The sequence below is a fragment of the Aedes aegypti genome, chromosome 1 (assembly GCF_002204515.2).
Source record: "Aedes aegypti strain LVP_AGWG chromosome 1, AaegL5.0 Primary Assembly, whole genome shotgun sequence".
Taxonomy (NCBI): Eukaryota; Metazoa; Arthropoda; class Insecta; order Diptera; family Culicidae; genus Aedes; species Aedes aegypti.
The window spans coordinates 72,541,483-72,565,909 of NC_035107.1; the positions used below are offsets into that span (position 1 = coordinate 72,541,483).

The 24,427-nt window shown below is 38.5% G+C and overlaps 2 protein-coding genes and 1 long non-coding RNA gene across 6 annotated transcripts in view; 2 read left to right on the forward strand and 1 right to left on the reverse strand.

The window, feature by feature from the left end:
- Positions 1-24,427, reverse strand: part of LOC5576370 (integrin beta-PS) — an 88,194-nt gene that overhangs the window by 40,896 nt on the left and 22,871 nt on the right. For 2 of the 4 annotated variants that reach the window (XM_021839733.1, XM_021839723.1), the window contains exons 3-5: positions 22,529-22,694; positions 22,284-22,460; positions 21,885-22,216 (exon numbers count right to left, since the gene is read on the reverse strand). In XM_021839733.1, coding sequence (XP_021695425.1) covers positions 21,885-22,216; positions 22,284-22,460; positions 22,529-22,694 — 675 coding nt within the window. Of the gene's footprint in view, positions 1-3,487; positions 3,722-21,884; positions 22,217-22,283; positions 22,461-22,528; positions 22,695-24,427 lie in introns of those variants that run through there. The other 2 variants (XM_021839743.1, XM_021839737.1) reach the window with 1 other exon arrangement.
- LOC110675283 lies at positions 10,342-10,677 on the forward strand. Its single transcript, XR_002499334.1, has 2 exons — positions 10,342-10,565; positions 10,624-10,677. It is a non-coding gene; the product is annotated as an uncharacterized LOC110675283 (long non-coding RNA).
- LOC5576371 (zinc finger imprinted 3) overlaps positions 11,688-24,427 on the forward strand; it is a 65,328-nt gene continuing 52,588 nt past the window's right edge. The window contains exons 1-3 of the mRNA XM_021839751.1: positions 11,688-11,969; positions 12,176-12,832; positions 21,153-21,679. Of these exons, the coding sequence (XP_021695443.1) occupies positions 11,832-11,969; positions 12,176-12,832; positions 21,153-21,679 (1,322 nt within the window). The 5' untranslated portion in view covers positions 11,688-11,831. The remainder of the gene's footprint in view (positions 11,970-12,175; positions 12,833-21,152; positions 21,680-24,427) is intronic.

Consider the following 24,427-nt stretch of genomic DNA (forward strand, 5'->3'; position numbering starts at 1 on the left):
ACCTAAGTTTATGACCAAATAAATCACTGACAAAGTCACCAAAGGTAACTAGATACATTTTCATCGTAGCACCAGACATAATCATCACCAAGGATTGAATCCTGGGAGTGAATCATTTCATAAAATGGGCAAGATTCAATGTATGCCTAGAGTGAGTGCGCGCAGTCGATCTTGCTCAGGAAGATTTGGATCTCAGCAGCTTTTGGAGTGAGATTTTTTGAAGACACTAGACACCGGACTAGCATGCAACTAAATTGCTAGAAAAAGTTCATCACATGAAGGATCGGATAACATTTTTTCACCGTGTATATTGCTTGAATTTTGCATACAATGAGCTCGCGTTCAAAAACTAGTGAGTTCCTATTATTTCCCACAAAAAAATATGACAAAATGATACGCCGTTTTATTCAGTTACTTGCGACGTTTTTGTACCAGTGTAAAATCGACTCAAGTTAATAGTGTTTTGTTTTGATCCGTGGTTAAGTCACTTTGTCTCTCCATACCGCGGAGCGGTGAAAGTAGTGGTTAGGTTGCGAAAGTTGAAAATCTTTTGTAAATCTAGAAATTAAACGTTCTAAAAGTGAAAATCGAGTTGGTTCAGAGCGAAACGTGTAGAATTTTGTCTGCGAAACAAGTAGAATCGATAAAGTATGTTTGTATACTTTTTTAACTTGAGTCTGTTTGAATAAGTTTTCGAGAAATAGTGACTTTAGAGACCATTTTCAGAATCTTTTTAGAGACTATTTGTTACATTTGGCTTGAATGCCCTCAATGTGATTCTTGAAAGGTAATTTTTTATCTAGCATGAGCCCTAGATCAGGGTTTCCCAACCGTAACGACGACCCAGGGGCCGTGAAGACTTGTCTTGTGACGAATCCATTGTCAATAAGTATATTTTTTTCTAGATTGATCAAAGAATTTTATATCTTATCTTGTTTTTCATGGAGAACATTATTCTTGGCAATTTTGATTCACTTCGGTAGTGGGGTTTTTTGAAAGCTAATGAGTTAATATTTAACCACAATATGCGTCGTATTGAAGTGCTTCTCATAGCAAAGTTTCAGACGATTCGGCCGAGAAAAAAACCCCCCATGCCAATCTTGCCTTGAAAGTTTTTTTTTGTTGTAATTTTGCCTGATCCTTTTTGAAAGCCGATTTCGTAAAAAGATACTTGGTAGATTTTTCATGGAATTTTCTAGAGCATCTTAGCATAATTTTCGTATGATCTGTGTTGGATTACAGACGTAATTTTTGGTGTTTCCTGCCAAGTATACCCGTTGGATCATTCTTACATCTTTGACAAGTTTCTGCCTACGTTCTAAACAAGTTCATAGCTGGATTTATTTTGGGTGCCTGGCAAGATTATTGCCAGACTCTTTGCAAGATTTCTGTTGGATTTTTGGAAACAACTGTGACCATGCATTTGTAATTTTTTGAAATGATGTAGCCATGTAAGACAATTCAGTTTGATAACTCAACTTAAGAATAATCTGTTTGTGTGTCTCAAGGATTATTTCATGTATCTTCTGCAACCTTTTTGCGATGTAATACACTTTCTCTTTCTGGCGTTACGTACCAACTGAGACCAAGCCTGCTTCTCAGCTTAGTGTCCTTACGAACACTTCCACATTTATTAATTTTGAGCTTCTGCGAGAGATCTAATCCTTTAAGCATGCAGAATAGGATCTGAACTTATATGTTTAATTTAGATTGCACGATTATATTTCGTTTAAATTATTTTTTTCAACATGCTGCCAGCCTTCATACAAAACTCTTTGTTTCTTTTATATAGCCAGATATAATGAAATTTATTGATAAGCATTATCGAACACATAAAGTTCAAATTTTGTGGTAAATTATACAAATAAATCAGCATAAACGTACAGGCGAATGGGCTAAAATTGTGAAATAATGCAAATTCAATAGCCAATATCTCAAAAACTAGACTTTTATTGTTTCAGTTAACGGCAATGGATTCAGCAACCCTGAATTGAGTAATTGAGCGGTAGTTTGGTACTTGAAACAAGAAAATGCTTCTCAATGTAATTATTTTAAGCTGTACTGTGTTCATCTGAAAGATTGCTCATAATATAAACAAATCCTTAGATTCAATGAACATTGATTTCAGAAACTTTTATTTTCAGGGGTCCGCGAGATGTTTGTGCAACTTCGAAGGGGGTTGCAGTTTCAAAAAGGTTGGAACTCCTCTCATCGTGACAACATGTCTACTTAATGGTTTCAAATAGAGAGCTTTTGGTTTATGTGGGAATTTTATTAGCTGAGTTTTGGAAGCATTAGGAGAAAGCTTCCATTTTTGCAAGTATGTATAAAGAAATTTTTTTTTTTATAGAATCGAAGTTGAATATGCAGTTAACTCCATATTTCGACATTGAAGGGAGTATTTAGTTAGTGAGGTATTGACTTATAGAACACCAAACTAGTCCAACTGAGATACAAAGGAACATCGAGGTAGTTATGAAAACCAACTTTTAACAGAGTTCTTTAGCTCGATATCGAGATACAACATATCGAGCTAGGGAAAGTTGACTTTGCAGCCCTTTGCGTCGATTGCCTATAAAAGTTGTCACAAAATAGTTGTTTTTTTTTTGTCTATGACTAAGTAGAAATTTTACCTTTAAAAATGTATCAGAGAAAAATTTAATGCCAAAAAAGTTTAAAATATGAACGACCTTATCATTAGATGCATCTAAAAGTTCACCTTGGTTTACTTAATTATTTATTTGAGGCTAACTCGCCATCAGGCATTACGAAGCTGACTTCCTTTATAATAAATATCTCTTCGTTCAAAAAGAGTTACCGCTTTTGACGTAGGACTACGTCTATGTTTTTTACCAAATTATCACCTTTCTGGACCACTGTGAGGGTCCCCGCTTGAGTAAGATCTTCACGACTCAGTCCGCAAGCCTTCTGCGTTTGTATGCGTTGCGTATTTCTCTTTGCACTGAGACTCCATTCCGTCCTTTCCTTCCTCATCCACTTTCCGCACAAAGTCATTACTGTGGGATGATTCAACATCTGGCCGAGAAAGGGCCCCATTTCACATGAATGGATTCCTTTCTGCTCCGGCTAGAATCGGCTGCCGGTGGATTCACCTGCCAAGCCCACGATCCGTCCAGCTCCTCCCCGATGGATTAGTTCCGTGGCGAGATAAGGCTTATGTAAACAAATGGGAAAGAGATCTTCCGCACCTTCCCGTGGTTCCGTTTCTTCCCACACACAAAAAGCAAAAAGGTGCTTCAATCAGATCATCGCCATTTTTACCACAATCGACACCGTTTTTCCGCACAGACTTTCAAGTGGCGTATGAATTAATCCCAACCATTTTCATTCCGTCCCCATTTCACAATCAACCAAATCTCCGCAGAACGGAAAAGCTATCACTGTAAAACACACCCATTTTTTCTTAGCTGCTGCTTCTTCGACCATTTTCACTGCACCAAAAACGGAAGAAATTTTTTCGACTTACCGATTCCGAGCACGCACACCGGAATTTCGCACTTTATTCCTTCACAATTAAGGCACTTTTCTTCGTACTGTTTCGAGACACTACCGGATGGTCAAGTTCCGCCAAAAATTCAATGCATTTTTCGGTAGCAATTTATATCTTGGACGAAGGAAAAAAAAAAATCTTTGCGGGATACGAAAACTGCTGCGCGTAACGCGACCGATCCCGACGAATGGAAGTGACAGAATGACGATGAAAGACAAAGAATGAGCGCAGAAAGAGGAAAACTGGGAAAACTTGAATGAAAGAAACACGACTTGAATGAACTCAAAAGCGCCAGGGGCGAATCGAGGCACCAAAGTCACTCACTCAGGCAAAAATACTGTGATCACAGACAAACAGACGTCACACTCTCATCATAGTTCATCGACCACCTTTTTAACGATCGATTCAAAAATATGGTAGGTGGCCAATCCACCACCCGCAGCGCTCGCATCGTTTTTGTTCGTGTTTGACGTTTACACACTACCGCCATCTGTTGGCCTGTCGGCCAAACACGCCAATTTTAGCATTGGGCGTACATGTCCTCGTGACTATGATTTCGATCGATATTTGTTCTAAGTGTTACGTCTGTTTGTCTGTGCTGTGATTATTTCCTTCTGTTTATTAGCGACAAATCGGTAAGACCTAGTATTTATTTCATTGTATGGGCTCATTCATTTATTTCATAACGCTAAAATTGACCTTTTTGGACACCCACCCACCCCCTTGTAACGCTTTTTGTATGAACATTATACAATTTTTGTTTTGGCCGTAACATCCTTAGGACACCCACCCACCCCCTCTAGCGTTATGAAATTTGTGAATGGGCCCTATCATATTCTTATGAATTGATTTGAATCTTGCCATTGTGGTGTCTTGCTGATTTCATAAAACAGCATTATGAACATTGATATAGAAACTTGTTTCCTTGACTTGATAAAAAGTGTAAACTAAGGCCCCAAGCACAATGTGAACGGCAACGCGGTATGGGGCTCTGCACTGTTTTGATTTTGTATGGGATTTTGACGTTTACTGGCCTTGTTGTTTACAAATTTTGTGAAGGGGTGAAAGAGAGAGCAACATTTAACTCCTTCTCTTTCACTCTTTCATGAAATTAGTAAACAACAAGGCCAGTAAATGTCAAAATCCCATACAAAATCAAAACAATGCAGAGGTATATACAACGGCAAAACGGCATGCCCATTTTGATCTACACAATACACATTACTTATCAATCCCATGTTGACTAAATCCTTTTCAACATTGACTTGACATGTAGAGTGTAGCTCAAGATGGGCTTGCCGTTTTGCCGTTGTACCGCGCTGCCGCTCACATTGTGCTTGGGGCTTAATAAGTTATCGTAAGATTAAACAAACAAATTACAAATTACTTGAGAATTTCTTCCAACAGCAGTATTGTGCATTCAGATTAACTTTAGACCGAAGTTCATAAGAGAAATGAAATATTACCAACAGAAGTTCGCCGAACTTCGGCGTCGGTATTCTACCGAAGTGCTACGCCGACAAAGGCATTCCTTATGCGTCGGCAAAGCACTAAATTAGAATGCCAACGCCGAACTTCGCCCACGCTCGTTCAAATCTACTAAAAAGATAGTAACTTTGACTCACTTTTGAAGTTTTAAGTTAGCTGTCAAAAGTGAGTAACTTGATTTTATCAAAGTGAGTAACTTTTTACTCAATCATGAAAGAAAACGACCTTACTCACTTTTGAGTAAACACAAACATATTTGACTCACTTTGTAAACGTCAAAGACTTGTGAAAATTTCGCGCGCTCGAAGTGACAAATCCTCCGCTGTGGTGGAATTTCTTCCGTTGACGTGATGTCGGACTGTTTTCAAAAACAGTCGAGATAAAAGCCGAGCCGGCAGAGCAGAGTTCGCTTGAAACTTCGCTTCGTAAGTCAAACCAGCGAACTGCAGATTAGTGCTGCGAAGTCATTAATCCTGATATCAAGTGAAGCGAGGTCGGAGTGAAATTGACCAAGTCCTAGTTTTGATCAAACAACCGCAAGAAAAAAAAACAGTAAGTTTTACCGTCATACTTTTTATTGGACTAATTATCAATTCTTTACAGTCTAACCGGGAAGGCTACTGGTTTGGTCAAACTACATCCTCCATGACTTTCATCAATCCCCCAGAGATTTACAACATCCGGGGATCCATTCCAGAGCAGCGAAAATTTTGACCACCATTTGTTTTTTACTTGTAACATTATGTACTATTCATATTTTTATGATTGAGATGATTAAATAAATGTTATGTTCTTTGTATATTTTTTTCTGATTTTATAAATATAATAATTAATTAAATTCCAAAAATATTATTTCCTAAGTGAGTGACATCTACTCACTTTCACAAATTCCAGATAAAACGAAATGAGTAAGTGTTACTCCTATATTGACATTTGACAATGTTACTCTAAAGTGAGTAACGATGGTGTTTCTCACTTTTGAGCAGTTCCACTTTGTTCCGAAGTGAGTCGAATTCTACTCACTTTTGAGTAGATCTGAACGAGCGTGCGAAGTTTTGACTGCCAAACTTCTAATAGACCATCTTCGTCAAAAAAATTTATTGGCTTATATGCTTCTTAACAATTTACTGATCAAACTTTCCCAAAGAACACATATGTTCTGAAGCCCCTAACTATTGTAAATCAACGAAAAACTGGCGGCACGCCATTTTACCCCACGGTCTCCCAAAAAATATTTTATCCTAGTTTACTTCCTGACCCCCTGTTCCCCCATGATTTTACCTTAACGTTGTGGTGAGTTTTTGATCAGCTGACCAGCAGCTGATTGCCGATCATGACAGATGAGTTTTTGTTTATGTTTTCATGTCGAAACTCTGCTTCTCGCGGTTTCTTACATGAAAGCGACTAAATACTACCGGATCCGACAGAGTTGACGCTTCTACATCTTAAACATCCTCCACCGAATTGATTCTAGCCAGCAAAGCTCCAGCTCATCCGGCTCCACCATCGGAATCGAAGAATAAAAATCGTGTCGTGAGGTGCGCTTTAGTGACTGTTTACAAGAGAAGACAACCTAACCTAAAACGATCTGTGGCAATGGATTTCGATCAAGTGGTCGTACTCAAGATTCTGATCGTTCTGTTGGATGCATTGGAGAGGACAAGACTATTTACAGTAGGCATATATGTTTCACAGGCATCGCCGGAGAAAGCTTTAAGTTGAAGAATTTGAACATTACTCTCCGTAGAACCAGCTGCCTTCAATGACATCTTTCCGGAAGATTCAAAATTGTACGATAAAATGCGCAAGCTCAAAAAGGTATCGTGATGATGGTCATGGTTTTCTCTCTTCAGAGAAATTTCTCTGGAGTTTTCTGTTAAGCAGCAAATTAGGCTTGAATGTGGCGATAGCCGTAGCGGTAAACGCGCAGATATTCAGCATGACCATGCTGAGGGTCGTGGGTTCGAATCCCACTGGTCGAGGATCTTTTCGTAAAGGAAATTTTCTCGATTCCCAGGGCATAGAGTATCATCGTACCTGCCACACGATATACACATGCAAAAATGGTCAACCGGCAAAGAAAGCTCTCAGTTAATAACTGTGGAAGTGCTCATAAGAACACTTATCTGAGAAGCAGGCTTTGTCCCAGTTGGGACGTAACGCCAGAAAGAAGAAGAAGTGGCGATAGCAAAGAAGAAAGTTGAGGGCCATCGGCCGATAATCGGCGAGAAGAAGACAGCGATGGGAAGAACCCAACAAACATTTCATAAGCGGTTTGTTCAGCACCACTTAAGCCTTAAGAACTGAATAAACCACTCTAACGCTTATTTCAGCGGAATGAACCAGGCTTTGGAAAATTTAACGATCATTGACACACGAGCCATATTTTCATCCCATTTATCCGCCTGCATTCGTACCACACACATGACATTTATCGTTCGTTGAAGATAACGAACCATGAACGAAAACAAGATAGACACACACCACCCACTGTTTGGCGCCGATCACGGTGTGTCAACACTTGTAACATTCGCTGACCCACTCTCAATCTGATCACCAAACAGAGACGAATATTTTCCATTTTCTTTGCTATGTTTGCAACCAAAGGAGTGTTCGATGATCCAATAGATTATAATTAGGTTGTTAAAGGTTCCATAACCATAAAATATGAAAACTATTACAAATAGACCATTTCCGTCAGACCTAACACCCCAGTTCAATATTTTCCCTCGAAAGATTATAATTTCTTATTAACGTTTTCATTGGTATTTTTTCTTTTCATGTATTATCCAATTTTTTAAGAATTTTCAAAAACTGGTTATTTCACCACTTTTTGAGACATGCGGCACGAAAATGGTAACTCTAACAGTGGTGAAATTGTTTTTCACCACAACCCTATGCTCAGCTGTTATTGATGTTTTAATGCGTCAAAAATTGATATCCTGGATCAAAACAAACAGCTTCGGTGATCCGATTTTCTTCCGTTAGCCGTCGGGTTTTTCACAAATCCCTTATTATATCACGTCGGAAGGTAAGTTGGTCCCAGCCCATGTGTTATTGGGCTCGATTTGTCGGATCCCAGGTGTAGTGGCAGTCACTTAACGACGGAATTGCAGTATAGCATCCAGCCGAGATTAAGCATGACTAGGTACTGAGCGAGTTTCCGAGCAGTGTTAGTGGCCAGAAATCGTCAATCCCGGACCCTCCTCCAGCGAACTAGATTCAATAAAACACACTTCTCCATCTATTTCGACAATGAACAGAAAACACCTTCCAGTGTCAGTTTTAGTGCGCCCTCCTTCTTCTGACCAAACCTAAACACCTTATGCTTGAAAATAAAGACCAAAACAGAGACCAGATAGGAACAAAAAAAGAGACCGAAAGGGAATCACAGAAAGACCATACATGACCCAAGAACATAATGAAAATAGTCTAAACAATAATTAGAAAATACAGTCGACTCTACACATCTCGCTGTTATACATCTCGATATCTTTCCCTATTCTGTACAACTACTTTCCTCTCCATATCTCAATATCCTCCTTATCTCGATGTGATTTTCATTCTCGATTTTCTCTCCAAATCTCGATACGCCTATTATCAAAGGATACTAGACCAGATTTTCGTGATTCAGTATAATAAATGACGCGCTAATTAATTCGAATAAAATGTCCTACGTGAGGCTCCAAACAGCCGAACAAGCGCCGTAATACACTGCAAAGTGCTACAAATGTCCACTTTTCAAAGAATCACTAATCACTCTGACCACCTTCTCTTCAACTGGGCCCATAACCTGTTGGAAACAGCAATCTCAAGCAGCTTTTCCGGCAGAAAACAACATTCGCGTGTTGAGAAGATTCAGAAGAATAAAACTCTGATGGTTTCGAACAAAACTATAGTGCAAACTTATTTTATTACTCGCGAGAAAATTATAACAACTTTAATCTAGTTCACTCGACCGCACAACAATAACAAACCTTGGCACCAAAAACGTGGCAGCAGCGAATGAGAGGAGCCGGACATCAACCTACATAAAAACAGCATCCAGTGAGGGGTCGGACACTATTCCTCCAACAATTAGCAGAATTTTCAACGTCTTCTTGTGATCACTATATTTGTTTTAATTAAGTCAAAAATAAAGTTCTATGCTATATTGATGAAAAATATGTTGAATATTATGAAAATTCATAAAATCGATTCCAGTAAACCAAACACCAATATAGCGGATTTTGAACAAAACGTTAAAAGAAAACGCATTGACGAACTTAAATAAATTTAGTACAGTTTTATCTTACTTCATTTTAGATATTGTCGCACCACCACCAAAACGGACCACGCCAGTGAGACTCGCGACGCGCACCAACTCGCCGCTTTCTGGAATCAATTTTTAAGTGTGGCGCTGCGTTATAACGATGTTTATGAACACAGCGCACTATTCACATATTAGTCGCGACACCCGGAGCTCGAGAAAAAATGAATTTAAAAAAAGTGTTGGTTTTGATTTCTACCGGATGCATAATATTTTATGCATGGACACTACGGGCGATTCAAAATTTAAAAATGTTTGAAAATCCAATCTCCCATATGTTCCGTACCATCCTTACCATAAAAATAGTGTTGTGTGAAATTTTCAGCTTTTTCGGTGGCGATTTAAAGGTGGCCCAAAGACAAAGTAGGTTTGTATGGAAATTACTATGGAGAAATTTTGAGAAATGTTTCAAACACGCTAGTTCTGTAATGTAAGTAGGAACGTATCATCCCATATTGAAAACTCATTCTTCAAGTCTTAATGAAGGATGTTGCTGAAGAAACAAATCCCTTTTGAGCAAATTTTGTTTGGGATTTTTGTACATGTTTGCAAGGCTATAATCCCATATTTAGCAAACTGATAACAAACAATCTCATGAATATCTTTTCTGATATTTTTCGAATTGAATTAATCTCTTCAGCAAAGTTCTTTATTATGGCTTGAAGAATGAGTTTTTACCATGGGATAATAAGTTTGTACTTACATTACATTACTAGCGGGTTTGGAACATATCTCAGAATTTCTTCATAGTAATTTACATACAAACTACATTCCCGCATAGCAAAATACAGTTTGTCTTACTTTAAGAACAATAAACATCTTGTAACAGGTACGGTTAATGTATCAGAAATAGTTGTTTTTATGTATAACCATATGGACTTCAAAGCTGTTCACCATTTCAAACAGTATGATTAACCCATACCTATCAGTAACAATATATGATACTGCTCTGATATTGTTAAATTATATGGGTGGTTGGATTCAAGCAAGATATGGTGGAAACATTACGCCACCATTCGGCAAATTGTTTTTGTTTTAATTTGTGCAACATACTCACACATTTGCATTTGACAATATTGAACTACATTTTAACAGTTCGACAAATAGTTACATTTTGTTGGTATTTGTGAGCGACAATCTAGCGTTGAGTGTAGAAAAAATCGCCGATTGCCGTCGAAGGAAAACAGTCGAGTTAAGCTGAAATCATATTTACAAAACAGCAATTCACATCAAAAAATGACAACTGCGATCGACCCAGTAAGTACATTTATTTCGCCAATCTGTTGGATGTTTGGTTCAAACCCAATCCCCGTAGGAACTGCGCACCAAAATCGATGCCGCTTGCCGGATGGAGGAGGAATTCACCAAACTGTACAACGAAAAATTAGCCAAGAAGCGGCATCAGATGGCCCGACTCTACATGGACAACGGTTTGCTGGTGTGGAACGGAAATGGTGCCAACGGGAAGGACAACATCCAGTTATTTAAGGAACTATGATGATTTGAGTAAATAGTTGATCAAGTTGAAACATTATTTTTCTCTTCACGTATTGATTTGTTTCATCATTGCTTATTTAATGAATTCAATTCAAATATTTGATTCTTATGGTATAACACTTACATACCAGTATGGGATAGGGTAAAAATACAATAAAGCACCGTAATCCAATAATTATGCATACGTTATTTATTTCCCTTAGAAACATATGGTTCAAATTTATCAAAACTATTTGGCTTACATTCATTTTGCCAGAAAATGGACAGTATATCTACCTTTTGGGAAACTGTTGATGAGAAATTTTGTTCGAGAAAATCGACGTTTTCAAATGGTTACATAACTTAACCGCCTATTCCCCACATTGTGATTTTCCTATTTACCGTTTGTCGAATTGTTAAAAACGTTTCGGGTATGGTGGACATATTGTTATTTTTCATTGTAACCAAAATGTTTCAGATATTGTTGCAAATTGTTGTGGACCTTTCGGGAAACTGTACTGATATAGTTCTTGTTTATGCGGGTTGTCTTTGGGCCACCTTTAAATCACCACCTATTCACAGAATAGTAAGAAACATATGGGAGATTAGATTCCCAAACATTTTTAAATTTTGAACCGCTCTTGGGCACAGACAAACCTGAATTTTGCATGGAACATATGCATTAACACTTCAGTCGTCACGCTGTTGTATTTTGTACAACACTGGTGAAAAAAGCTCGCTTTTCGCTCACAACAGCAGCGTGGTGGTTCTGACGGTGGCGAACCGCGCGACGACTGGAAGGTTAATGACTTCATTCATTTCTGAGTGCCTCCAGAGGTTCATTGTTCATTCGTCGATGTAATCGTACCGTTGAGGTTTGCCTCGGCGCAGGCATCCGTTTTGTTGGCTTTGTTTTGCTTTGGGTTTTCGTGCAATCTACCAGAATCAGGATCAAAATCGCGAAACCAAAACAGTGTTCAGTTTGTGTCCGAAAATAAATAAAAATTCAAACGCTTTTTCGACGTTCTAACCGCAAGTGAAAGTAAAATGGATCAGCCAAAGTTGCTCCAGCGGATGGTCCAGCAGAACAGATGTCTGACCTGTTTTGATCGCACCGGAACGGACGCCCGGCATACCGGAGATTCGGAAGTGTTCCAAATCGTTAGGAAGCATCTCTGGTTCACGGTAGGTACGATTTGAGTGAAAAGTGGCTGAAATTGCACAGTGGGAAAAAAGGTAGCAAACCGATGAGGAATTATGTATTTTTTTTTTGACCGCAACGTAAACGTTGAGAAAATAATTGATGGCCGCAAGGAATGTTATTTCGGTTTGCTACTTTTTTTCCCCGCGGTGGAATGGTTTAGCATAAAGATTATGCACTTCCGTTTCAGGAGACAGATTTGGCGGGAAGTGCTTCAATTTGTGGCGGCTGCTGGGAGAGTATCGATGGCTTTCACCAATTCTACGTGGGCGCGGAACAGCTGTACGAGAGAAACGAAGTTCCCTTCGGGATGGAGGGGAAGCACTCTATCAAGCAGGAAACGGGATCGGAAGTGTACCTGGTGGAAATGGCACAGGATGTCGAAGAACCAGAGATTAAAGAGGAACAGGTCAGCGACCTGGAGGAGAACGATGCTTTGAAGGAGGAGCAACGCGGTCCAAAAGAGGATCAGGAAGTTACGAGGGAAGATTCGGAGCACGAGAGTGACGACGAGGAAGATGATGACGATGACGTTGCGGACAAAGATGAGGAAGGTGAGAATCCGGATAGCCTCATAAAGCAGCACGTTGTGCTGAACTGTGATCAGTGCGAGGCATCGGATTTTACCTTCAAAGGATTGATGACGCACTTGCAGAGAGCCCACAGTGTCATCAAATGCTTCACGACCTGCTGCGGCGGAAGGTACCATACTAGGATACGATTGCTGGAACACGTTCGGTACGTGTTTGATCCGACATCGTTCAAATGCGAACATTGCGAACTTGCGCAATATTTTATCAATGGTCCGGCGTTGAAGCGCCACTTGAAGCTGAAGCATGGAGTTCAGGTAATTGTAATTGTAAATTTATTGTTAGCGTCACGTTAACTTATTGGCAAGAACCGTTACACAAGTCGAGGAAGTAAGAATGCTTAAAATATAAATTAGGTGCCCAGATAGTCGTGGTGGGGCCTTCCTTAGCCGAGTGGTTAGAATCCGCGGCTACAAAACAAAACAAAGCCATGCTGAAGGTGTCCAGGTTTTTTTTTTTTAAAAGACACCGACACGTTAATGCTTCCAGTGGACGATTTGCCCTTTGAAGGAAGCACCACACTAGACAACGGACTAGCATGCAAAGCCCAGTGGAACAGTCGAAAAACTTTCCTGACGAAAAATTTTCCGGACTGAAGCGGGAATCGAACCCACACTCCTTGACTCGATGCGGCTAAATGCTTGGTAACACTAACCGCACGGCCACGAAGCCCACCAGGTTCGATTCTCGGTCGGTCCATGATCTTTTTGTAATGGAAATTTCTTTGACTTCCCAGGGCATAGCGTAACATCGTACCTGCCACACGATATACGAATGTGAAAATGGCTACTTTGACAAAGAAAGCTCCCAGTTAATAACTGCGGAAGTGCGCATAAGATCACTAAGCCGAGAAGCAGACTCTGTCCCAGTGAGAACGTTTTTTAAAAAGACACACTGACACGTTAATGCTTCCAGTGGGACAACGGACTAGCATGCAACGCCCAGTGGCACAGTAGGAAAAAAATCCTCACGAAAAGTTTCCCGGCCTGCGGTGGGAATCGAACCCACACTTACTAGCACGATGCGGCTAAATGCCTGGTGACACTAACCGCACGGCTACGAAGCCCACGTTAATGCCAATAAGAAGAAAACTTGTATAAAGGTATCCCTTGAGCTACTGAACAACTTTGCCAACGACGCAATCAGTTCTGGATATCCTTTTTTTTTTTTTTTCAATTCATTTATTTAAAAGGCTCAAGCGTGCATTGCACTTAACGGAGCCAACGTTTGTTATTGTGAAATTATTACAATTTTACAATATAATAAACTAACAAAAATCAACTTTTTCTTGCTGTCTTCTTCGGACGCAGTATTTCCGTTGACGTTGATCCTGTCGCAGCAAATTTAGCCCTTCGCTCGTTCGCGTCGTGTCTATCCATCGCTGCTTGAAACGCGTTGGCTATTTTTGCTATGCCAGCATTCAGCTTTTCCTGCTTAAGTCTCCTTTGCTCCGCCTCTTCTTCTTCTTTCCGTTGCTGTTCAATTTTTTGTTGATCCATTCTTTCCTGCATACTTTGCAAAATCGCTTCTTTTTCTTCTTCCAAAATTTCCTCTTCAATTATCTCCACTTCATCCGACAACAATATCGTTCCAGATTCCACAACTCCAGCATAGGACACCGGTCCGCCATTCTTCTTTTGCTTTGTTTTCTTGTTCTTCCGCTGTGGGCAAGCATCTTTATGGTGTCCCTGTAGACCACACAGAAAGCACTTGTCTCTTAGACCGTCGTAAAAAACTCTAGCCTTCCATCCACCGATCTCAAGAGATGGGGGTATTTCCTTTTTAATTTCCAGATGCACTCCTCGAACTCCAGTGAACAAGTGGTCAAGGCCCAGACCAGTTGGAAATCTTTCTCTGACAATACTTTCCACTTTCCCATAAGCAGAAAATACCATCTCCAAATCATCATCAAGTACCTCCGGAGCGATATCAAACACGCGCACGTAGGTAATATTTCTCCCCGCAATCGACAATCGCACGTCCACAGTATTACCGTTACCGTAAGTGAATTTTATCGATTCAGGTCTCCTCAACATTTGCTCCATTGCTTCCTCTGTTTTGTATTTCATACAAAGTGCTCTCCCAGGCAGTCTGTATACTGCTTCAATTTGCATTGGGTCCGAATGCAACTGTTTCACGAACTCAGCAATTTCTTCCCATGACGGTTGTAAAGCACCGCCGGGGAATTTGAATTGCACTGTATTGCAAACCGCGTCCATGGCAAGCAATACGCAATTTTTTTACCAAACGTTAACCACACGGACAAAGGCCGTTCTGAACAAAGAACTGTTGGTTGGCTACACTGAACCAAGGAATCATGTCATATTTATCTGAAAACACATATAGTTTTTTTCCATGTAGCTTTTCACATAACGCTCATCAATTTATCACATAAACTTGTTCGATTTCTTTTGAATTAAATTCATCTGATAGAACACATACATTCAATGCAAATTTATCATACGAACCATTGGATTTTGCCAATGAGTTTTATGTGAAATTCAGATGAAAGTTATTGATATTGTTAGTGATTTTTATAAGAAATTATAATGAATTTGAAATGATGCTTTGTCAGTTTTTTTCCAGTAGAATTGATGAACAATATAATCATAATTTAAAAAAATACTTTATTGATACATCATCCGCATTTGTGTGAATAAACGATGCATTAATTACATTGGATAACCGATTAATTTAGATATGAAAAATTAATTCTTCTGGGTAGTCTTCTGGATGTCATTCCAATCTTGTTCCATTGACTTCAGCTTGCAATGAAGTTTAGGTTTTCTGTAAATTCAAGTCCAAAAGGATTAACTTAAATTCAGCTTTTTTGTTTATGTATAATCAACTTACCTTTTACTATCCTAATCAAAGTTTTATGATTCACTTCTTCTAACTATAATTTATTTCCAAATACACCGATGATTTAAGAGTCAAACTAGCCATCACGAGGATTCCACTATGGAACAGTGGCTAAATTTTCACATCTGCAAATCCCATAACATTCATCGGATTAAATACATAACTTTTGTTCATATATGTTTCACAGGGTTGATAATTGAATATTATGAGGTATCATAATGAGATTTATGTGTTTTTTACATGACTATCAATGGACACACATGATGTGAATCGGATTTCATTTATCGGGAGAGTATGTGACGTTTTTAATATTTTTTATGATATTTGTTGGTTCAGTGTACGATACACCGGGAGCAAACTGCTACTGCGTCCGATGCAGACTGAAGCAGAAGAGGAACTGATGTTCTGGATATCCTTCTAGGTATACGAATATCATGCAATATTTATACATTTCAACCATATGTTTGAAAACGTTACAGGAACGTAACACATTGATTTCCAACACCTACTTAACGAGCCCGTTCTGAAAATACTCATTCATTATGCATAGATTTCCAACGGTTTTCATGGACCGAAAGTCGACATCTTGTTTTCTAGGCCACCATCTAGGATTTCAGAATGTTCAATTGAAAGCAATTTTCAACCAAAATGTCAGGATCTTGAGATACAATGATTTTCATTGATCGGAAGTCGTCATCTTGTTTTTAGGCCGCCATCTTGGATTCCAAAATGTTCAATTGACAGCAATTTTTAACCTGAACAAACTTGTCGAAAAAATCACCCTTCTAAACAATAAGGATCCTGAGATACAAGCGTATATCTGTAGAGCTTGTGCATAGTTTGTATGCTCACTATCGCCGCCTAGCGGTTGAATTTCTAAATAATAGGAAATAATAATAGCCTGATTGATTCAGGCTGATCTTGATCTTCGGGAATATCAGGTAGGTCTTGTGCTGAAAAAAAGATGAATCTTCAGCCACAAACGGTACTGGTTGCTCTCCGGGTACCTCTGCATTTGATGTCATTCCAAAATCGCCCAACAATGCATACAACGGTAATTCAATTTCTGCTCTTTCTTGCTTTGCAGAATCGTTCACTCGAAGTTGGTAGATGTGTAATCGAATTAATTGCTTTCACCCAGATGCTGCATGGAGGAGTATATTGCAGGGCTGGTAGCAAGTCACTTTTGAGTGACTTGGTCCCCTTTTTCGACCTGGTCACTTAAAACTAACTATTTCCAATAAAAAGTCACTAAAGTGACTTTTTTCCAGGAAAATGGTTACTAAAGTTACTTTTTTCGTGATCTGATGATAATGTAATTTAAGGCTGGGTCAGCTTTTCAATTACAAACAGAAAGAAATAGATATATGTTATTAAAAAGACATATGAAACTATGTGATTTGTATCAAGTATCAAGATTCTTGACTCAAGACAAATAGGGACTCCCGGCTAACTTTCTGGAAGAATTCAAGTGAATATTCCGTAGACATTTCCAACGGAAAATGTATAAAATTCGTGGGAAAACATTGAAAGCATTGGAATGTTTTTTTGTCCGAAATATTTTATTAAATATTGACAAAAACCAGGACCAATATCTAATCTGAGTTTTCTACACGAAAAACACGTTTCTATAATGAATTTCCTACATTGTTGGACAATAATAATTAATCAATAGTGATATCAGTGGCTATTCCCTAAGGTCAAATCCAAATCCAAATCGTTTACTGTTTGCTTCATAATCTAAGTATGCAATATTAGTCATTTTCAGGGTCGTAGATCAGATAAAACGTGAGGTTATAAATCACCACCGAGTGATATGATTATTTTCAATAATTATTCATTTATTAAAATATTCAGTTGAAATTTAGATATATGAAGTACGCATGGAATCATATTCTAATTCTTTATGCACGACGGGTTTGTCCCGAGTTCGACAATAATAATTTGTGCTCTGAAGTTGTTGTTTATTTGGAAGAAACGGTTTAATTTTACAGAAATGCTACCACAAATTTATCTTGAGTTTTTACGTGTCGTTTGTTTTTGAATTTTTCGAATTCTGTAAGAATTTTTTCTCGGCAGATGTTCTGAAAATCATTCACGATTGTCGCCACAATTGTGCCTACCACCAAATATTTTCCCCCGAGTTCAACATGATTTGTTGAGAAGTTCTTCGAGTATTGCATCTTTGCTTCAAAATCTTCAATAAATTTTCGCCAGTAAGTTCTACATGAACAGGATTTTTGCTAAAAAAATCTTTCACGAATTTATTTACTAAAGTTCATGTACCGTAAAATGGGGTGTTGCAAAAAGTTTCATTTTAAATTCTACTTTTTCTAAGTTACTTTACTCATTCGATTCAAGCCCTAATAAATATTTCATACTCTTAGCTTGCTCCGCGAAGTTAAACGGCAATGTGGAAGTTAAGGGGTCTATTATGTCACTCCCGTGCAAAAGTTTGGGTTCACCCCCTCAAAAACATACAAAAGTGTTCAGTCCAAATCTCTGTTATTCCGCGTTCCAATAAAACTCTCTTAGCCGCGTTCGAAAGGCAGAGAGCTATTCTTACTTCGTATGAATTTTTCCAAAAACATTTTTTGAATTTTGTATACTAAATTTTTACTTAAAATTTTGACATTTTTCAGAAAACACACTAAAAAAAACATAGCTAATTTCCTCAGCATTGGGTTGACTAAAATTTTATAACAAGGTGTCATTAGAATCATAATCTTATATTATTTAAAGAGTACTCACGAAATTTTTGCAGAAAAATGTGAAAACTATTCAAAATCATTGAAACATTCATTCAAGCATCGTGCAAAAGTTTGGGTTCACCTGAACATACTTAAAACACGAAAAATCTGTGAAATCTGGAACCAATCATGTACGCGCCATTTGCGTTTGAAAAAGCTATGAATTATAACAATCGATTGAAAAATGGCAGAGATATTGACAAAAATGATTTGCGTGCGGCTCAGGTGAACCCAAACTTTTGTACGATTTGCATCATACTGAGGGGTGACCGTGGCCGGCGCCGTTATTGACTTCATAATATTTGTGCACATTGAGAATGGTAAGCTAATCCCAAGCCCCATTCATTAAATCTCTGTGCAACTTCGATTGTTCTAGTCAATCACGGAGTAGCAACTACGTATTGTACGGTCATCTATGCTTATGCTTATACAGGGTGTCTACTCGTTTACCAAAATAAAATTCCCTGATATTTCCAGGTTTCACAAAATAATTCCAGAAGTACCGCCGTGCGGGGTGACATTGGGCCTAGGGGGTGACTTTGACCGCCTCTTTTGATGCAACTCATAGCTAGTAGAAACGTCGTAAAACTAATCCATGATCATCTATTGGCTATTTATAATGTGTTCTTGAAGCTTGACACATGTTTTATTTTTTGGACATTTGCTTGCTGTAAAAATATTGGCCCAAAGTCACCCTTATGGACCAATGTCACCCCGCACGACGGTACCGTAAAACGGGGAAACTTTGATAGTTTTTTCGAAGGAAACTTGAATATTTGTGCTTGCTGTTTCAAAGAATTAAAATTTATATTTTTAAAACAAGTACTGGCATCCTGGCTGTCGATTGCAGTTTATAGATTTCCAACAGATTTATTTCGAATGGATATATTTTTTCATATAATCGAAAGTCGGTTTTCTGTTTTGGGATAACTTTGATAATCAAACAAAATTGAATGAATTAAGGAACATTTATAGGGCATTGCATACCTCTAGGCGTTTAACGTTATATGGAAATTTCTGTCTTAGATTACAAAAATGATCCCAATTTGTAAAAATGCTTTTCGTCAAAAGATTTGAGACCATATTCAAGTTCTATGATAACTAGGCTATCAACGATAAGTGATCAACTATTCAAAACTACATCAAATAGTGATCGTAGAACAGATTGTTTGTAAGCGTTTCGAAAATGCTAAAATCGTATCTATTTTTAATATTCGTATATAAAGCCTCAAATGTTCTCGATTCAAATAAAAATAGCTCTTACATGAAGTGCCATACTAATATTCTTTAGTTTTGCATTCGTTTTGCTTAGCCGATTAACAGAAATTAGGATATTTCGTGTAGTATGTGGTGGGTAACGCACTATCAAAGTTACCCGCATTATCAAAGATACCCCGTTTTACGGTACTCTAATTTTATATGGCTTAAACAAAATAATGACAAATTGTTGAGGATTTTTGATTTAATAGCAAATTATACACTTCTAAGAATTTTTAAACGCATGCTAAAGCAAATGAATTTTATTTGCCAACGATGGAGTCTTTTACTGTGTTTGTAAGAAAGTTCGTCGTGAACTGAACTGAACTTTCAAGTACAACAGTGTGCTCCTGTTTTTTTGTACTGCGTTCTTTTGCAATAAAAGATTATGCACCATTAATTTCCATGGGCCATTTGGATACCAAGAACAGCTTCATGGGCGCAAAAGTAAAATTTTATTTGGATGCATGACAATATGTTAAAATAAAAACTAAGTTTACCGATGTTTTCGCAACTAAGTATACAGTTCTGACCTGAAAATTCTTAAAATACCTTAAATTAATTGAATCGTGTTAATGGTTGTTACGAAAGTCATCTGGTCAAGTATATTCCCATCTAAATTAACACAAATAATCCGTAAGACTTTTGGATCGCCGGATAATAGAAACATAGATCATCAAGCCCCCGATTAATCGCGCCTGACCTGTATAACATTTAAATGTGGCAATTAAGAAAATGAATTGTTACATTTCGTTCGAAAATGTTAAAGTGTTAAATTAACCCTCTTTTTCCCATGTTATCTCCAGAGCTTTTCTTTCTGAAATTCAAATATTTTCCAATAATTTTAAAAATTGTGCATGGGGCAGTTTTGGTAGCGACTGAATGTCGTGAAGCTAGGAAATTCAAAAAACTCCTTCCTGAAAAAAAGACTACCAACCAAAAAGAGACCGAACGGTAATCAAAACATAGAACGAGTCCTAAAAATAACCACGAGAAAAAGTTTGATACCACCAGACATTTCTCAGAGAATATTTCTAAAACTTGCTTTGGAAATTTCTCGTGACATAACGACAAATAATTTCTTCAGGTTTGATAAATGGATAGATACCTAACTTTATTTGAGAGAATTTCTTTTTTCATCGGAAGTTCATTTAGTGATTATTTCCGATGAAATCACTCCAAGAATTTTCCTAAGGAATTTGTAAAAAAAAAAAAATGTTTTTGATATCTCAAAATAAAACTAGGATTTAAAAAAAAAAAATACAACAAATGCAACAGGAACTCCTTCAAATATTATTTCTGCTATTTTTCCAGGAAAGCCAAATTGAATTTTCGTTCATAATAGCTTTTTTCAAAAGTTTACTGATGGAGGAGTTGATTGGACAATAGCTAGAAGCTTTTTGTCAGGTAAATATGCCAACTGAAAACATCTGATAAATATATCAACCAAGAATGACGAGCAACTTTCTGAAAGTTTCTTGATGAGAATGTAAAAAATCCATCATCACCAAGGGCTTTCATATTTTTGAATTTTTTGTAATAATAGTTCTCATTTCATCCAAATCAGTCCCCAAAACTTTTCGAAAATGTTCTGTTGATTGAGTATGTTTTTGAAATCTTCAATAACTTGATTTTCTATATTGGACTAGTAAGCCCTAAATTAAATTTAAATCAAATTAAATTAAATTATTATTCTGTAAAATTACAGGTATCCACACGCTCGTACAACTTGACCAATCGCCTGAACAAAGATAAAACCCCCGCTGAAAAATCCGAGGAGCAGTTGAGGAGGATGGAAGAACAGGAAAAGCGTCGCAGCGAGAGAGCCGCTGAGGACAAAATGATGCGGGACCACGTGACCTTCGGGTGTATTCCTTGCGGAACAACCTTCGACACGTACACGGAACTGTTCCGGCACAGCCGCGTGGAACACAAGCAGAAACCGGTGGTCACATGCTGCGGCAATCGGTATCATAATCGACCCCGACTGCTACAACACATCCAATCGGTGGTGAATCCGGTGGCGTTCCGCTGTGATCTGTGCTTCCGGTGCTTCAAGAGCAACTACGCCAGAAATTTGCACTGCGCCGAGATGCACCCCACGGAAGACGCGGTAAAGTTCCGGTGCAACCGGTGTCCGAAGGTGTTCGTCCGGGAGATCAAGTATCGGAAGCACATGCAGGACCACGAGGACTGCGATAGGGACGAGATCAAGTGCGAGTACTGCGGGAAACTGTGAGTATTTGGTTGATTTTGATGTTTGGGCTATGAAAGGGACGGGTTAAATCGGAATCCTCAACATCTAACTAATTGCAAATTCCTCGATAAAAAAGTGAAAGATATTGTTGATGTCCATCCAATCCAAAGGTCAAAGAATGTCATCGTAAATGAAGTTACATCCTTCTTGATCAATTCACTAATTATTTAGTGTAATACTTACTATTATGCTCTTCAAGCCACTCATTTGGGTGCATCCGCTTCTTGTGCGTGTGCATATTGGAACTAGAATTGAACGATTTCGAACAGAACGGACAGTTGTACAGAGCATCGTCCACGTGGATGGCCGCTATGTGTTCCTTCAGCGAAATTAGCTGCACAAAAGTCTTCGAACAGAACTGGCAACTGTGAATCGGTTTCTGCTCGTTGTGCTGCCGCCGGATGTGCCCTTTGAGGGCGCGGGCATGCGGCGACATGTGACCGCAATGTGGACACTTCATTTCCGTGCCCCTGTGCATCTGCATGTGCCTTCGCCAGTTTTCGCGATTTTTGAGCCTGCGAAAGAGATGGAAGCGTGTCATTCTTTAGGTTGTCGAATTTCACCTCAAAGGATCCTTAATACCATCGTGAGCAAATTGTACACTGCATTTTCAACTGGTCGGGTGCATCGTGTTCCATTTTATGCTTAATGAAATGCGACTTCAAATGGAATCCCTTGGCGCATATGTCGCAGATGAAGGTCGTGGGTTGCGTATGGTACAATTTGATGTGATTATTCAAAATATGCACCGACTTGTAGCTGTAACGAATTCCCAATTAGGAGAATTTCCAATATATATACTATCTATTGAAGCCTTCGATACTTACGTCTTGTCGCAATGTTCACACTTGAGGTTCTGATTGTCCCAGTTGATGTGGTCCTGTACGTGCAGCTTGAACTTGTACTGCCGGGCAAAGCTTTGGTCGCATCTATCGCATTTGAACTTTTTCTCATCCTCAGTCGCGTGAAACTCCTTCATGTGTCTCCTAATACCTAAAAAAAAAGAAAATAATTCCGTTACATACACACTCGGAACTAAAGATAGTACCCAATAATAACTAAAGTTTACACATTAATGATTGTTTTCTATCTTCCTCTCTTTCAATCTACTGTATTTTTTTATCTAGCATGAGCCCTAGATTCTGAAGGTTTCAAGAGCTTTTGGTTTATGTGGGAATATTATTAGTTGAGTTTTGGAAGCATTAGGGCATATCTTCCATTTTTGCAAGTATGAAGAAAAAATATCCAAACTTTTTTTGCAGTCGACTACAGATGACACGCAGGCTTCGTCCTTTGGCAAACATGGAGTTTCGACATCCCTGAGGTAACTCAGGTAAGTCAGATATGAAAATATTGTATAATATTGGTCCCTAAATGCTGCCTTGAGGAACACCAGCTCTCACAGGAAGTGTTTCAGACTTGGAGGACTGATATTTAATCTGAAGTGTACAATTTGCCAGATAACTTTGTATTATTATTACAATGTATGTTGGAAATTAAAAGTAGAATAGTTTTCGAATACAATTTGTTACACGTAAAAGCTGATGGGTGGTCGAATTTTCGTGGATGTGGACCATCATTCGATTCAAAATTACCTTTTTCGAAAAGTTTTATGATGGAGGAAAGCAAGCTGATTGGACTAGAAGCTTCTGCAGGATTTTTGTCTGGTTTTAAAATTGGAACGTCTTTGTCATTTTTTCATTTGTCTAGAAATATGCCTACTAAACACATTTGTTAAATATATCAACTAAGAATAAACTACTTTCTGGAAGTTTCTTGATGGAATGTAAAAAATTCCATCATCGCCAGGGGCTATCATATTTTTGATTTTTTTAATAATAGTTCTCACTTTTACCAAATCAGTCTCCCAGGAATTTTCGAAAACGCTCTCTTGATTTTCAATTGGACTATTAAAGGGTGTACGGAATCAAATTGCGCCACTTTTAAATGGCTGTAACTTTTTACCTGTTGGACATTTTCTATTGAAATTTTTGGTGTAATTTGTTCAATGTGTTTTGTTTACACTGTGTAAGTTTCACTAGCAGATGCGCAATCGTTGATGATGAAAACGCAAGAACAGCAGCGGAGCAAAGAAATTTTGCGCACGTACCTCGAAAATCCGGATCTATCTCATCGTGTCATCAGCAGAAAGCTGGGAATGGTACATTCTACGGTAGATCTCCGTATAGTAATAAGAATCACAAACGGGTTATTCAAGCTTTCAAGAGGAATCTTAACAGTTCAGTTCGAGATGTTTTAAAGTTTTATTCCTTTCGTGACAGCGGTGGACTAGCTCTGAGAGCACTTGGAGGCAGCAAGTTTAAAGCAATACCTGGTGAATCCGTTGTTGGAGCATGACCTCGTAGAAAAGCTTCCGGCCGGTGATAAGCGTGAATGGGTAGAACGGTACAAGAAGACGAAGAAGACTGTCACTCTTCGTACCCTCACCAACTTTTTGTCGGGTATCGAAGCCGAAGCCTGCGAAGCTAACGTGTCTGTCGAGCTCAAGTCGGAGAAGAAGCCAGATAGTTCCGGTTTCGGAAAGGGGAGAACCAAGGATAATGGTGCCGTATACAACCACAGCACCAAAGACAATGGTGTCCTACAAGAAAGCGTACAAGGTGTGCAAACGCACGGCTCATTGCCTTACATTTGTAGCTAAATAACAGTTTATTATGTGTTTGAAGTTGTTGAAGAATTTGTTTACCTTGGAACACTTGTGACAT